The sequence below is a fragment of the Grampus griseus genome (assembly GCF_964374135.1).
Source record: "Grampus griseus genome assembly, chromosome: 14".
Classification (NCBI taxonomy): Eukaryota; Metazoa; Chordata; class Mammalia; order Artiodactyla; family Delphinidae; genus Grampus; species Grampus griseus.
In genome coordinates this window covers 6,918,328-6,931,628 of record NC_139008.1, presented here as the reverse complement: position 1 = coordinate 6,931,628, position 13,301 = coordinate 6,918,328, and the positions used below count along the sequence as shown (strand labels likewise).

The window sequence follows — 13,301 nt, the reverse complement described above, 5'->3', positions numbered from 1 at the left end:
GGAACACCTGTGACCTGCGGGCCAGAGAAGGTCCTCCCACCTGTGACTCCGCTTCCGGCTGAGGAGGAGTGGTAGTCCCCACCCCACTATTTGGAGCCCCACATCCCCCCAGCTGGTCTGCCGCTGGGGACAGATACCTAGAGCGAGGAAGACATAAGCAAAGGTAGAGACCAGGTACAGAGTTGGAATTGGTTCCTTTATGGAAAAACTGAAAATATAATAAAAATTAAAATAAAACCAGTTTTAAAAAAGCCAGCCCCTGGAGTTTCCACCTCCTGCCTCTGGCCCTCCAGAGGGATGAGGCCCTGACCCCAGGGCAGCAAAAGGATGAGGGCTTTCTGCCCCTCCTCTTCCCCCATTCTATTCCCATCTTAATCTCCACAGTGGGGGCCCCGGGAGGAACCAAACCTGGGTAGGGGAGCAGGGACCCGAGGCCCCGTGGCCCGAGGAGGGAGGCTCGGTGTGCACCCAGCCCCAGAGCTCCCGACCTGTAGTGTGGGCATGGGCAGGGCCCCTCCTAGCCTGGGCCCAGCTGGGGTCGGGGCTGTTAGTTCCAGATCTTGAGGAAGGAGTCCCAGGAGCCTGTGGCCACAGCCATGCCATCGTCAGTGACCCCAAGGCAGCTCACTCGGTTGTCGTGGCCTGCGAGGACACCTGGGACGGAGCGGGACGTCAGAACTCCAGCCTCGTTTCCCTGTCCCCACCCACCCCCTGCTCAGCTCCCAGCTCTCACCTGCACGGTCGCCCTTCATGGCATCCCAGATGTTGCAATTGAAGTCGTCGTAGCCAGCGAGCAACAGCCTGCCGCTGCGCGAGAAGGCAACAGAGGTGATGCCGCAGATGATGTTGTCATGGGAATACATGAGGAGCTCCTGGTCGGCCCGCAGGTCAAAGAGGCGGCACGTGGCGTCGTCAGAGCCCGTGGTGAAGGCATAGCCGTTGGGGAAGAACTGCAGGACACAAGACCAGAGTGGGATGAGGGTGCAGGGCAGGGCCTGGAGCCTGGCAAAGATGGGCCAACCCAGCTCGCCCAGAACTTACAGCCACGGCATTGATGTCGGACTCGTGGCCGATGAAGGTCTGTCGACACATCGAATCCCGCACGTCCCACAGCTTGATGGAGGCATCACAGGCGCCTGACACAAAGGTGCGGCCATCGGGGGCCAGTGACAGGGACATCACATCCCCACTGTGTCCAGCAAAACCCACCGTCTGCTGGCCTGTCTCAATGTCCCACAGGGCACTGGAGGGGTGACAGGAAGAAGGAATGGATCAGAGACGGGTGCAGGACAGACTCCCTCTCCCCTACCCCTCCACCCTGTGAGCCCAGGCCCAGTGAAGCCTCCACACAAGGGGCACCGGGAGCCACTGGGTGACAGAAGCCTGCTCCTGTCCCAGGTGAGAAGAGGTCCCCCACTTCCCCCTCCTTCCTGCCACCAGAGCAAAAGGCTGAGTGTTCAGAACAAGGGCTCTGCCGGTGCTTGCGCAGGGTGGGAACTACCGCCTGAGCACTGAGGCGGTGCTCCCTCCCCCGGCAGGAAGTGTAGGTGAGTCCCGACTGCCTAGCCCTGGCAGGGCCTCACCAGGTGGTGTCCCCAGAGCTGGTGATGATTTGGTTGTCATCCAGGAAGCGGCAGCATGACAGGTACCCTGGGGAAAGGGGCTGGTCAGCCGGGTCTTTAAGGGAGGGCAGCACAGCCCCTCACCCCGCAACAGTGCCTGTGCCTTGCCAGGCGCCTCTCACCAGTGTGGCCAGGCAGCTCCCGGCTGACCCTGACATTGCCCTCACGGGTCTTGAGGCTGTAGATGGAGCAGATGTTGTCCAATCCCCCACAGGCCACAAAGTTTCCTGAGGGCGCGTAGGCACAGGTCATGACCCAGGAGGAGCGCAGCGGGATGGCATGGACCTATGGACGAGGGGCAGTGCCCAGGGTCAGAGCCAGCCAGGGCCTGCAGCCCAGCCCCATCCGGCCTCAGGTGCCACCTCTACCTTGTTGGTGGTGTAGCTGTCCCAGATGATGAGCTTCCCGTCCTGGGAGGCACTGACCAGCAGCCTGTCGGAGAGTGGATGGAGACGCAGAGGGGTCAGGGTGGGAAGCCCCCTCTGGAGGCAGGACACCCTTCCCCCTCTCCCATCTGGTGGGAGACAACTCCCGGCAGCAGCTGAGAAGTTCCTGTCGGTATGGCCCTGTTTCCCATCCCCTGGGGATGTCTGGGAGTCATGGGCTTCCCAAACAGACTTGGCAACAGGGGCATCCTGTTTCTGGCACCAGACGTGCAAGGTTACCCCTGCCCACCCTGCCTGCCATAAACTCAGCCCAAGGCAAACACGACAGCTCAGCACACAGCCCCAGCCGCACCCACCTTGAGTCTGTCCCCCAGTGCATGGCGTAGATTTTTGCCAGGTGCCCACGGAGGGTCCTCCGTGTCCTCATTTGGATTCTCCCCACTGGGTCCAGCCCAGCTGTGATCTGGAGGTGGAGGCAGAATGGGCTCAGGAAGGTTCAGGCGGCAGGGCCCTCTGAGAAGTATGCTTCCAACCCGTGCTCCTTCCCTAAACCCAAGTCCAGCCCTGGATTCATCTCACCTGGGTCAGTGTTGAATCCCCACATGCTTTTCGGGCATCCTATAAGAGACGGCAGAGCCATTCATGGAGAGGCACGAAGATAAGACAGGAGGAGAGGAAAGAGAACAGGAAACAAGGGAATGGAGAGGATGAGACAGGAGTATATTAGGGTACCCCACCACCACCCACACACAAACCCCTCCCCTGGCCCGGTGCACACAAGCCACCCGGCCCTGCCCGCTCAGCCGCCGCAGCCCGGCGGCCAGGCCCTCACCCGGATCTGGTTCCGGAGCTGCTCAGCCTCCTGTCTCAGTTGCTCCAGCTCACTCATGGCGCCGGGCCCGTGGGGCGGGGTTGGGGGCGGCTGGGGGCCGCGGGACGGGGGCTGGGGGAGGCAGCTCCTCGCCGCTGGCCCGAGGCCTGGGGGATGCAGGGCTGACGTCAGGCCCAAGGCCGCCGGGGAAGAAGGGGGAAAGGCGGGGTTGACGCGCGGCCCGGAAGGGGTAAGTACAGGTCGGAGGGGGAGGGGGCGCCAGCGGTGGCCGCGGTCCCCCGGACAGAGCACGGGCCTCTGGCACGGGAGAGACGTAGCCGGGGAACAGCTGACTTCCCCAATCTTCCTCCCGCCCCCCGGAAACGGAGCGGGAAGCTCAAGAGGAAGCGCAGGGGAAACTCCTCCCTCGGACAGCAGCCCGGGCGGGACACCCGCGGCAGGAACTGGGGTGCGGGAAGGGGCGGGGAGAGTCCCTTCGAAAACAGACCGGGCGTCCTCCCCGGCCCGCAGAGACACCGCCCTCCTAGCACCTAATTTTAAAAGGGACGGTGCCTCTTTAAATTCACCCCCATACACCGCACACCCTCCACACACACATCCCCAGCTTCGACTGGGGGTGGGGGAGACCAGAGGGGAAAGCTGGGCTGTTCGTGGGGTTGCCTAGGCAACCGTCACCCGGACTGAGAGCACCTCATTGGTGAAGTGCCCCCACCCTAGCCCGGTTGCCGAGGCAACCGCATCCACGGCTGAGACCTGTAGGGTGGATGACCCCACCCCCGGCCCCATCGCCCCCGCCCGACCCAGCCTCCCGCCCCTCCCCAGAACCAGCCAGGGTGGCTGTTTACAGGATTTGGGAAAAGCCGATTGGGCACTAATAGGTTCGGGACGGCTCACCCCGGATTATCCCTGGGCCGGCTGCGCCCCATTAGCCGCCCGCGGCGGGTGGAGGCGAGGGTGGCGAGGTAGCCAGCCCCAAGCCGCTGCTCCCTCCAGCGGCTAGGCCGCCCGCTCCGGCGCGCCCGCAGAAAGCCCGTGGGAGCCGCTCTCGAGTAATTAGGACTCCAAAGAGAGGTCCCGGGCCCAGAGGCGCGGAGCTGCTCTCTCCCAGGCGCCGGCGGGCGGGCGAGCGGGCGGCCCCAGGCGGCCCGGCTCCCCAAGAGCCCAGCCCGCGGGCTCCGCGCCGGGGCCCCAGGGGCCTGGCTGGCTCCGCTCCAGGGCCCGGAGTCCTGCCCCCCCTCCCCTTTAGACACCTGTGTGATCTGGCCATGCACACTGCACTCTGCCCACCCAGGCGTCCCCCATCCTGCTCCCACTTCCCCCGTACCCTGGGCGTTCCTCTTCCCCACTGACATTTCCCCTCTGTTCAGCTTTTCTACACCCGCGCCCGAGGACGCCCCTCCAAAAAAGGGAGGGGGCAAAGCCCCCCACCCCACTTCCCCAGCTCCGGAGAAAGCCCCTTCCTTCCAGCTGCCGGCAGCCCAGGCGGGGCGGCAACGCCAGACGCCCGGGGCAGAAGGAAGCAGGCCGGGAGGAAGCCGCTGGGGGCGGGGGCGACGCTCCCAGACCTCAATCCCCATCACTCGCCAGGGCCCCCTAGGCGGCCCCGGGTTCTGGGCATACAGCAGCCGGGGGTACCACGGAGAAATGGGGGTGCAACCACCTCCGCAGGTCTAGTGGGGAGAAGGGGAAGGGACAAGGGAGGGTCCCCGGATCTGGCAGCTGGAAGGCGCGGGCCGGTGCCGCGCTGCTAAGCGCAGTGGGCCTGGTCCTCCGGCCCCCACGACCTCCATTTTGCCCAAATGAAAGCTAGGCGGGGGGGTGGGGGGGGGTGGGGGCCGCCTGGGAGCTAAGCGTGGGGTTAGGACTACTAAAGGTAAGAGGGTGCCGAGGTGTCCGGTCTAGGGTAATGTGGCCAGAAAACACGGGCAGACCCCAAATCGAGGTGGCGACGAGGAGAAGGGTAGCCTCGCGGCCCTGCCTGCCTCAGTGAGGATTCTGGAGTTTTGCAAGGCGAATGCCGGCGGGGGTGCGAAATGGGAGGACACGAGGGGTGCTACCCAGGGGCAGGCAAGGGGGTGGTAGAGGTGGGGAAAGGGGGCGGGGCGGGGCTTAGAGGAAGCCCCGAATTTAGACCCCCAACTTCTCAGGGAACAAGAGGTAGGTGGGGCTGGCCTGGGATCTGGGGTCAGGCAAAAAAACCCCGATGGTGCAGCGAGAGCGTGCGTTATTGGAGGCGAGGGTCCCCCGGTTTCCCTTCCGGGTTTGGGAGCGACGGGGCCAGAAAAAGGGAGGGGAGGTCTGGAGAGTTACGTCCGCTCCCGAGAGGCCAGACCGGGGAGACAGACAGAAGAGAGGTTCCCCCCTGGGAATTTGGGGCTTAGGGGGGGAATGAGGACTCCTTTTATCAGCGGAGGTACCTGTGGCGGTGGGACTCTGCGAAGGGTCGCTAGAGGAGCGCGAGAGGTCCTGTCTTCCTCCGCGGCGGAGGCGGCAGCGGCGGCGGCGCGGATGGATTTCCTCAGTCACCGCAACTCACCGTCCAGCTCTGCTCTCCCTAGAGCGGAGGGATCCCGCCCGCCAGTGACGCGGCCGTCGCCGCCGCGCCCAGGGCCCGGCTGGGCGAGACCAACTACTTAGTGGGGGGAGCCCGGAAGGGAAAATACCACCTAAGGGGCAAATATTGGCCCTGTCACATCAAAGATATTACTCCACACTATTTCCACGCAAAACGGACCAAAACAGATGCTTTGCCTCCCCAAAAGGCGCAAGACATCTCCCCCGGGACTGGCAGAGATGGTACCGGCATAGGGGAGGGTGAAACCGCTGGATGATCACGTGACCTACCCTCCCGGATTGGGCGGCTCCAGACTGGGAAGGGGAGTTCGACGTCCCAGTTCGCGCCCTGGCTCCGCCCCCTGCATGTGAGGCCACGCCCCTACTTAGGGGGCGGAGTTAGAGAGTTCCTGACCCACGCAGGGCTAGCCCGCAGGCCTCAGCGCTGCAGAGGAAAGGGCAACGATGCCGAAGGTACCCGAGCAGGAAGGAGTGGGGGCAGCTTCTGCCCCTGGGAACTCAGGTGTGCTGGGAGAAAAGTCCTGCCCAGGCAGTGTCCCCACGTTGCTCAGTGGGCTTTTGTAGAACTCTTTACAGGGCTGCATGACACCGTAATAACAACTCATATTTATTGATTTCCATACTTATTTAACGCTCACGACAATATTATGAAGTTAAGTACTGGCATTGTTACCATTTTATAGTAGTGGAAACAGATTCCTAGGGCTGCAGAGTTAAGATGTGAACCAGGGCAGCTTTGTCGACTTTACTGTGTGCAGTGCTAGCCTCTTGATGAACCCCTGGACCATCCCTGTAAAGGGATGAGAATGTAAGTATAAGCCTCAGTTTCCACATTTACAAAATGAGGCTGTTGATAGCTAACTGCCCTGCAAGTCACCTTGGATTGTCATGAGATCCCCACAGATTGTGAAAATGTTTTGGTAAGTTCAAGTCAGTGAATAGCCTTCGCCTCATGAAATTTAAAAGTATCAAAACAGACACTTTTCATGTAACCTCTGTTGAAGGCATTACAAATAGTTTTCAAAGCACCAATTTTTTTGGGGGGGGGTGCAGATCTTAGTTCCCCAACCAGGGATTAAACCCGGGCCCCAGCAGTGAAAGCACTGAGTCCTAACCCACTGGACCGCCAGGGAATTCCCGTCAAAGCACCAATTTTTTAAGAAAATAAGAAAAAAAGTCATTCTTACTTAAGCACAGATTCCATGTATGTGCACTCACCAATTCAGTGATATATTAGCAGTAGGTAAGAGATGTCAATTAGAATTTGGAAAGGACCTTATATTTACTTCAGTTTCAATCTCCAGATGGGCGAAGAGACTTCCCTAAAGTCATTTAGTAAACTAGCAGCCGATGACTAGAACCCAATTTTGTTAATCTCTATAGGGCATCTGACACTGCTTCCTCTCACTTGGGTTCTGTGCTAATATGCTTCCTTGTTTTAACCCAATCAGCAAATATTTATTGAGTCCCAAAGATGTATCAGGCACTGTCTTAGGCCCTGGTGATACAACCTCGAATTTGTGCACCCTCCTCTGCCTGCAGGGAGCTTACAATCTACAGAGGAGACAGATGGTAGACAACCATGGAAATAACTATTAGTACTGGAGGCTTGAAAGTGCCATTTACTGAGAGCAGAGCAGTTGGAAGGGGACATATTTGGGGAAGAAGATCAAGAGTTTTAAGTTGGGACGTGTTAGGCTTGAGGTGCCTAGGAGAGGTGCAAGGCAGAATGCTCAGTAGTGGCTGTCGAAGCAGGTCTGGGGCTCAGCAGGAGTCTGGGTTGGAATAGAGCCTTGAGAATGAGTGGCATTTTAGAGCAGATGAAATCATAAAGAGGTTCAGGGAAAAGACAAGATGGCCTAAGACCAAGCCCTGAGGAACTCCAACATTTAAAGGTCAGGCAGAGGAGAACAGGCTGCCAAAGGAGAAGCCAGAGAGCTAAGAAGAAAATCAGGAGAACGTGGAATTCTGGAACCCAACAGAATTTTTGGAAAATTCTGTTCCGAAAAAGGAATGGTAAACTGTGCTGAATGCTGCAGAGAGGTGAAACAAAGTTGGACTGGGAAGAGGGCATAGGACTGACTACCGGGGAGGCTGCTGCTGGCTTGGTCTGGAGCATCTGCAATGGATGCTTTGCTAGCAGCGGGCTGAGGACAAGTGAGAAATGAGGCGGTGGAGACAACCAAGGTGGCCAAGGCTTTGGGAATCTTGGCTGCAAGGGGGTATAGAAAGGTGGGGCGGCAATGGGAGGAGAATGTGGAGTCAAGAAATATGTGTTTTGATGGGAGCTCCTGGAGCTTGTTTAGATAATAATGAGAAGGGCTTCCCTGGTGGCACAGTGGTTAAGAATCTGCCTGCCAATGCAGGGGACACGGGTTCAAGCCCTGGTCCGGGAAGATCCCACATGCCGTGGAGCAACTAAACCCGTGTGCCACAACTACTGAGCCTGTGCTCTAGAGCCCGCAAGCCACAACTGCTGAGCCCGTGCGCCTAGAGCCCGTGCTCCGCAACAAGAGAAGCCACTGCAATGAGAAGCCCACGCACCGCAGCTAAGAGTACCCCCCACTCGCCACAATTAGAGAAAGCCCACGTGCAGCAACAAAGACCCAATGCAGCCAAAAATAATAAGTAAATTTATTAAAAAAAAAACAAACCTTGTTTATAAAAATAATAAAAAAGATACTAATGAGAAGGACAGAAAGGAGAGAGAGGTGAAGATAGAGACAGGTAGGGGATGACCAGAGGATGACCAATCTCTCTGAGAAGGCAGAAGCCCTGGAGCACATGTGGAAAACCTGGCCCTGGTGGGTCATGGGACACTTTCTCCTCCCTCTGACTGTTCTTTCTCAGGCTTCTCCTCAGCCTTCTCCTCCTCTTCAGGACACTCTGTAAACGTTGATTTTCTCAGGATCCCAGCTTCAGCCTCCTCTTCTCACTCTCCATGTTATTCACTGGTGACTCCAGTCACTACTGGGACTTTCATTACCCCTTAATTGCTCATCACTCTCAGATCTCTGTCTCCACATGCAGACTTGGTGTCTGTCCAACTGCAGACTGAACGTCTCCACCTGCATGTTCATGGACAGTGGTGCACTGGAGTCAGCTCGTGCTAGCTTGGACCAGCTCACAAGAGGCCATCGTATACCTCTCTTCCCAACTCCTTATTCAATGATGTCATGTTGATAGTAGTAACTTGTAATCGTTGTGGTGAGAGTATTTACACCATGGAAGTCAGCAAATGCTTCAGATCGAAATTCCCCTTTCCCGAAGAGTTGATTGTTAAAACAGTGACTGCACATCACTGTTGACAGATGTCTCACATTCAACATATTCAAAACTAAAGTAATCCTCTTCCACCCTACCCCATCCTACCCAACCCTACTTCTCCTCTGAATCTCTTGGCCCAGTTAACAGCACCACCATCTGCCCAGGAGCTTCTCACCCCCTCATTCCCCATATCCAAAAGATGGTCAGTTAGTTAGGCTATAGTCCAAGCTGCTAGAACAAAGAGTCCCCAAAATTCAGTGGCTTAAGTGACAACCCCAGAATAGATCCTCCAGGACTGTGGGGCATCTCAGCCATCCTCAACCTGTGGCTTCCATCTCTGTGTCCAATGTGGCCCAGGCATTTCCCACTATTGTATCTGAATCCATCTCTTGGGAAGGGGGGTGGCATGGAAGCATGAGTTCTTTCCTGTTTAAGGACACCACTAACTTCTATTCAGAAGTTGGCCAGATGCAAGGAAGGCTGGGAAATGTAGTCTGTAGCCATATACCCAGTTAAAACATTGTTCATAAACAAAGAAGGGGGACTTCCCTGGTGGCACAGTGGTTAAGAATCTGCTGCCATTGCAGGGGACGTAGGTTCAGTCCCTGGTCTGGGAAGATCCCACATGCCGCGGAGCAACTAAGCCTGTGCGCTGCAACTACTGAGCCTGTGCTGTAGAGCCACAACTGCTGAAGCCTACGCGCCTAGGGCCCGTGCTCCACAGTAAGAGAAGCCACTGCAATGAGAAGTCCGCGCACCGCAATAAAGAGTAGCCCCCGCTCGCCACAACTAGAGAAAGCCCGCGCGCAGCAACAAAGACCCAACGCAGCCAAAAATAACTAAAGTAAATAAACTTATTTTAAAAAAAAAGAAAGGAGGGAGATGGCTATTGATGTAAGGCTAGCAGTCTACGTCATCAGTGAATACATCTTGTCAGTGCTACCTCTCCAATATTACTTAAATCTATCCGTGCTACTGTACGGCAGCTGCTATTACCTTGGTTCTTGCCTATTTCCTGGCCTTTCAGGATAGTCCCTCTCTAATCAACCTACGAAATAGCTGCCAGGAGGTATCTTTCTAAAATGCAAGTTGGATCGTATAACTTTGCTGTTCAAAACCATGCAGTAGTTGCCCACTGACTCCATGACGAGGGCCAAACTTCTTTGCAAGACAGAGAGGCTGGGTCTTTTCCCCTCTATTAAGGATGCCTTCCACCCCCCATTCCAATTCTACTTCCTGTCAGCTGGGAAATTTTTCATTTTCTCAGTCTTAGTTTAAATATTGCTTCCCTAACTACGTCACTGTTTGTGCCCCACTGCAGTGCTGGCTCCGTGCCTATTGCAGTCTTTACTGGACTTTCTTTCTGGGCACTTGCCACCTGCACTAGGGGCTCCCTGGGAAGCCAGGGCACTTGGCTTGTCTGGAAGAGGGCTGGGTGAGAGCTCACCAAGCAATAAATAGACACAAACAAGATGCCAAATCCTATCCAAGGTGTGGGGTCTGGGGGTCATGGTCCTACCACCTTCAATATCATTACCAGGTGCTCAGGTTTGGCCAGTGTGAGAACCTCCAGATGACTTTATTGAGCTAATTGTTTAATCATCCATCTTCTAAAATAGACATTAAACTCAGTGAGAGTCACATCAAGTTATATGAGCCATTTTATTCCCAGTGCCTATCAGGTACCTGGAGAACATCTATGAAATGAATAGAAGTATGGCAACATTTTCCCCAGGACCAATACTCTTTACATGCCACAGTTCAAATCTCAGCTGTCCCTTACCAGCTGAGTGAACTTGGGCCAGTCATTTACCTCTCCATGCTTCTGTTTCCCTTACAAAATGGAGATGATGATCGGGTCATTATGAGGACTAAATTACTTAATATTTGTAAAGCATTTATACAGTGCCTGGCACATAGCAGATGCTTTGTGTGCTAAGTAAAAACAGGGTTCAGGCATAAACGAGTGAATTTTTTTTTTTTTTTTTTTCTGCGGTACGCGGGCCTCTCACTGTTGTGGCCTCTCCCGTTGCAGAACACAGGCTCCGGACGCGCAGGCTCAGCGGCCATGGCTTACGGGCCCAGCCGCTCCGCCGCGTGTGGGATCTTCCTGGACCGGGGCACAAAGCTGTGTCCCCTGCATCAGCAGGCAGACTCTCAACCACTGCGCCACCAGGGAAGCCTAACGAGTCAGTCTTTGACTATTTTTCTAGTTTCATCTTCCCCTGACGCTGGTCTCTGCCACCAGCTCATCTCCAACTCTCCTATTTCCACATATGGACCTTTGCTCACACTGTTCTCTGGGTGGAAGACCTTTCCCACCTTGTTCACCAGTGACCCCTATTTATCCTTCACAATTCAAACTTCACTTTTGGAAGCCTCCCTGGACTCTCAGAGACAGGTAGCCACTCCCTCCTCTGGGCCTCCATTTCACCCCACTTTCATGCATGTCTGAGCTCCCCACTGCACCAAGACTCCTTGAGAGCAGGGATATATCTTATGCACCTTAGTATTCCCATACCTTGTACAATGCCTGGCACACCGTAGGCATAAAAGATGTTTGTTGAATCAATGAATGGATGAATGAAATATATGAATAAACTTCACCTTAACCACTTCCATCATGCAACAGCATATCATGTCAGATCCTACGACAAATGGAAACTGGCCACAGTTGACTGGGTGGTAAATCAAGTCTAGTCGGTAGTTCGCTGACTTTAGCTTTTCTACCAACCATGAGAGGAAAAATCATTTTACCAGATAGACTACAGAGTTCTATGAAAAAATGGATAATAATATTAAAGCCTCAAAAATGCCCTAGGGATTTTCTTAAGACCCAGTGTTTGCTGAATAGCCCTGTGTGCCCAGCTCTTAGCCAGGAACTTGATTCTTGAGTCCTCACCACCACCTGTCCTACAAATGGGGACAGTGAAGCTTGCAGAGGGACATAGAGGTGTTATGAAACAAGGTCATCTGTCAACTGGCTGATGAGAGATGTGAGTTCTAGTCCTGGCTCTGCCCCAGTGGGCTGTGTGACCCAAGACAGGGCCCTGCCTCTATCTGGGGAAATCCCTATAAAATCTAGGAGTTGTATCCAGGATCGGTAAGGTTTCCCCTGACTGGGGTAGTTTCTGAATCTGAGATCCTGACTGGGATGGGGGAGGGGATAGTGGGAATTGACAAGGTGAATTTACAAGGGGAGCGAAGCAACACTATTCAATGTCAACAAAAAGGAGAGGTGCAGACCATGAATAGAATCACTTTCCCCTCCAGTGTTCTCCTTTAATTCTCACCTCAGCATTTTGAAAGATGAAGAAATGAGGCGCTGAGAGGTTAAAGGGGCTGTTCCAATTCATCCAGGCCTCAATTTATAGAGGACAATGGCTGACCTAGGCTCACGCTGGGATATTTCTGTTTCCCAACTCCTGAATCAGCTCACCCCTCCCACTGAAGCCTCCAGTCTGGGGAGCCAGGCCTGGGCTCAGAACCACCCCTGGGCATGCGAAATGCCACTGTCGCCAGTGGGTAACGGATGAGCCAGCTCAAACCATCTGTCCTTTGGCTAAGGAAGGGTGGAGTCCCTTACAGAATGAGTATCTGATGAGCTGAGAACCTTCAGGGGCATTCGGCCGGCCATCACACAGAACCCTCTTCCAATGCTATCTCTGGTCTTATTGCCCCCCACCCCTAAACAAGTAGGTGGGAGTGCCCCCAACACATGCACATAGGCATATGCACACGAATGCTGACACACTCACATATGTACAGGCACACACCTACCCAGATGCTCACATAAGAGTCTCTCAGCTGAGCCAGGCTGTCAGAGCCACTCCTTCACCTCTTTCAAAACTGCTGTGGAGATGGCCTCATGCCAGGAGCCAAGAAGGACCTAGGAGCCTATGAGGGGAAAATCTACTTGCTTGATAAATAACTCCTGAGAAGAACAGATGAAAAGAGAAGGAGAAGGAAAGGAAGCTAAAGCTGGGTTAGCTGAGCGCCATGTGTGAACGTGTGTACAGGTGCATAAACGTGTGTATGTATAAGGCCCAGGCACCAGAGGACCAGCGAGGAAAAGAGGGACCATCAGAAAGACAAGGGTGGCAAGAAACAGGGAGAAAATGGAGACGACCCCTTCCCGTACCTCTCCCCCTCCTTCCCTACCCTCCCTCTCCCAGTGATTTCATTCAGTCCTGGGTATGGCAGAACCTTGCTCAGGAGCCTGAGAATGGACGCGTCTCGGAGACGATGGCGCCCTTTTCTAGACCCCATTTTAAAAAGTAAGGGAGCAGGGGCCCAGTCAGTCACCCTACAGTCTCCGAATGGACAAGGTCTCCATCTCTTGCGTACTCCTGCTCTCTGCCAGCCTATCCCTTAGGGCCGGCCTCGAGGTCCTTGCTAATCCCCTCCCCGGCGCCTAAGGTTGAGGTTTCTGGCCCTTTAAAGCAGCGGCCCCCTGCCGGGTTATTGTCTGGCTTCTCAGCCTATCGGCGGCGCCGTTGGGGGCGGGGAACCTGGCCTCCCGATTGGCCGCCCCGCGCCCCGCCCCGCCCGGGGTCCCGGGAGCTGTCCGGCAGCCTCGGTGCTGATCCCGCCGCTGCCCACGGGCCGCGAGCAGCGCTG

The 13,301-nt window shown here is 55.6% G+C and overlaps 1 protein-coding gene across 1 annotated transcript; it reads right to left on the bottom strand.

The window, feature by feature from the left end:
• Positions 1-177: 177 nt before the first annotated feature.
• Positions 178-5,407, bottom strand: GNB2 (G protein subunit beta 2). Its single transcript, XM_082671597.1, has 10 exons — positions 5,258-5,407; positions 2,841-2,986; positions 2,588-2,626; positions 2,365-2,471; positions 1,991-2,054; positions 1,745-1,907; positions 1,584-1,650; positions 1,042-1,243; positions 734-950; positions 178-654 (listed from the first exon to the last, which is right to left on the bottom strand). Exons 2-10 carry the CDS (start codon positions 2,895-2,897, stop codon positions 548-550), a joined length of 1,023 nt encoding a protein of 340 aa, XP_082527723.1. The 5' UTR covers positions 2,898-2,986; positions 5,258-5,407; the 3' UTR covers positions 178-547.
• Positions 5,408-13,301: the final 7,894 nt, after the last annotated feature.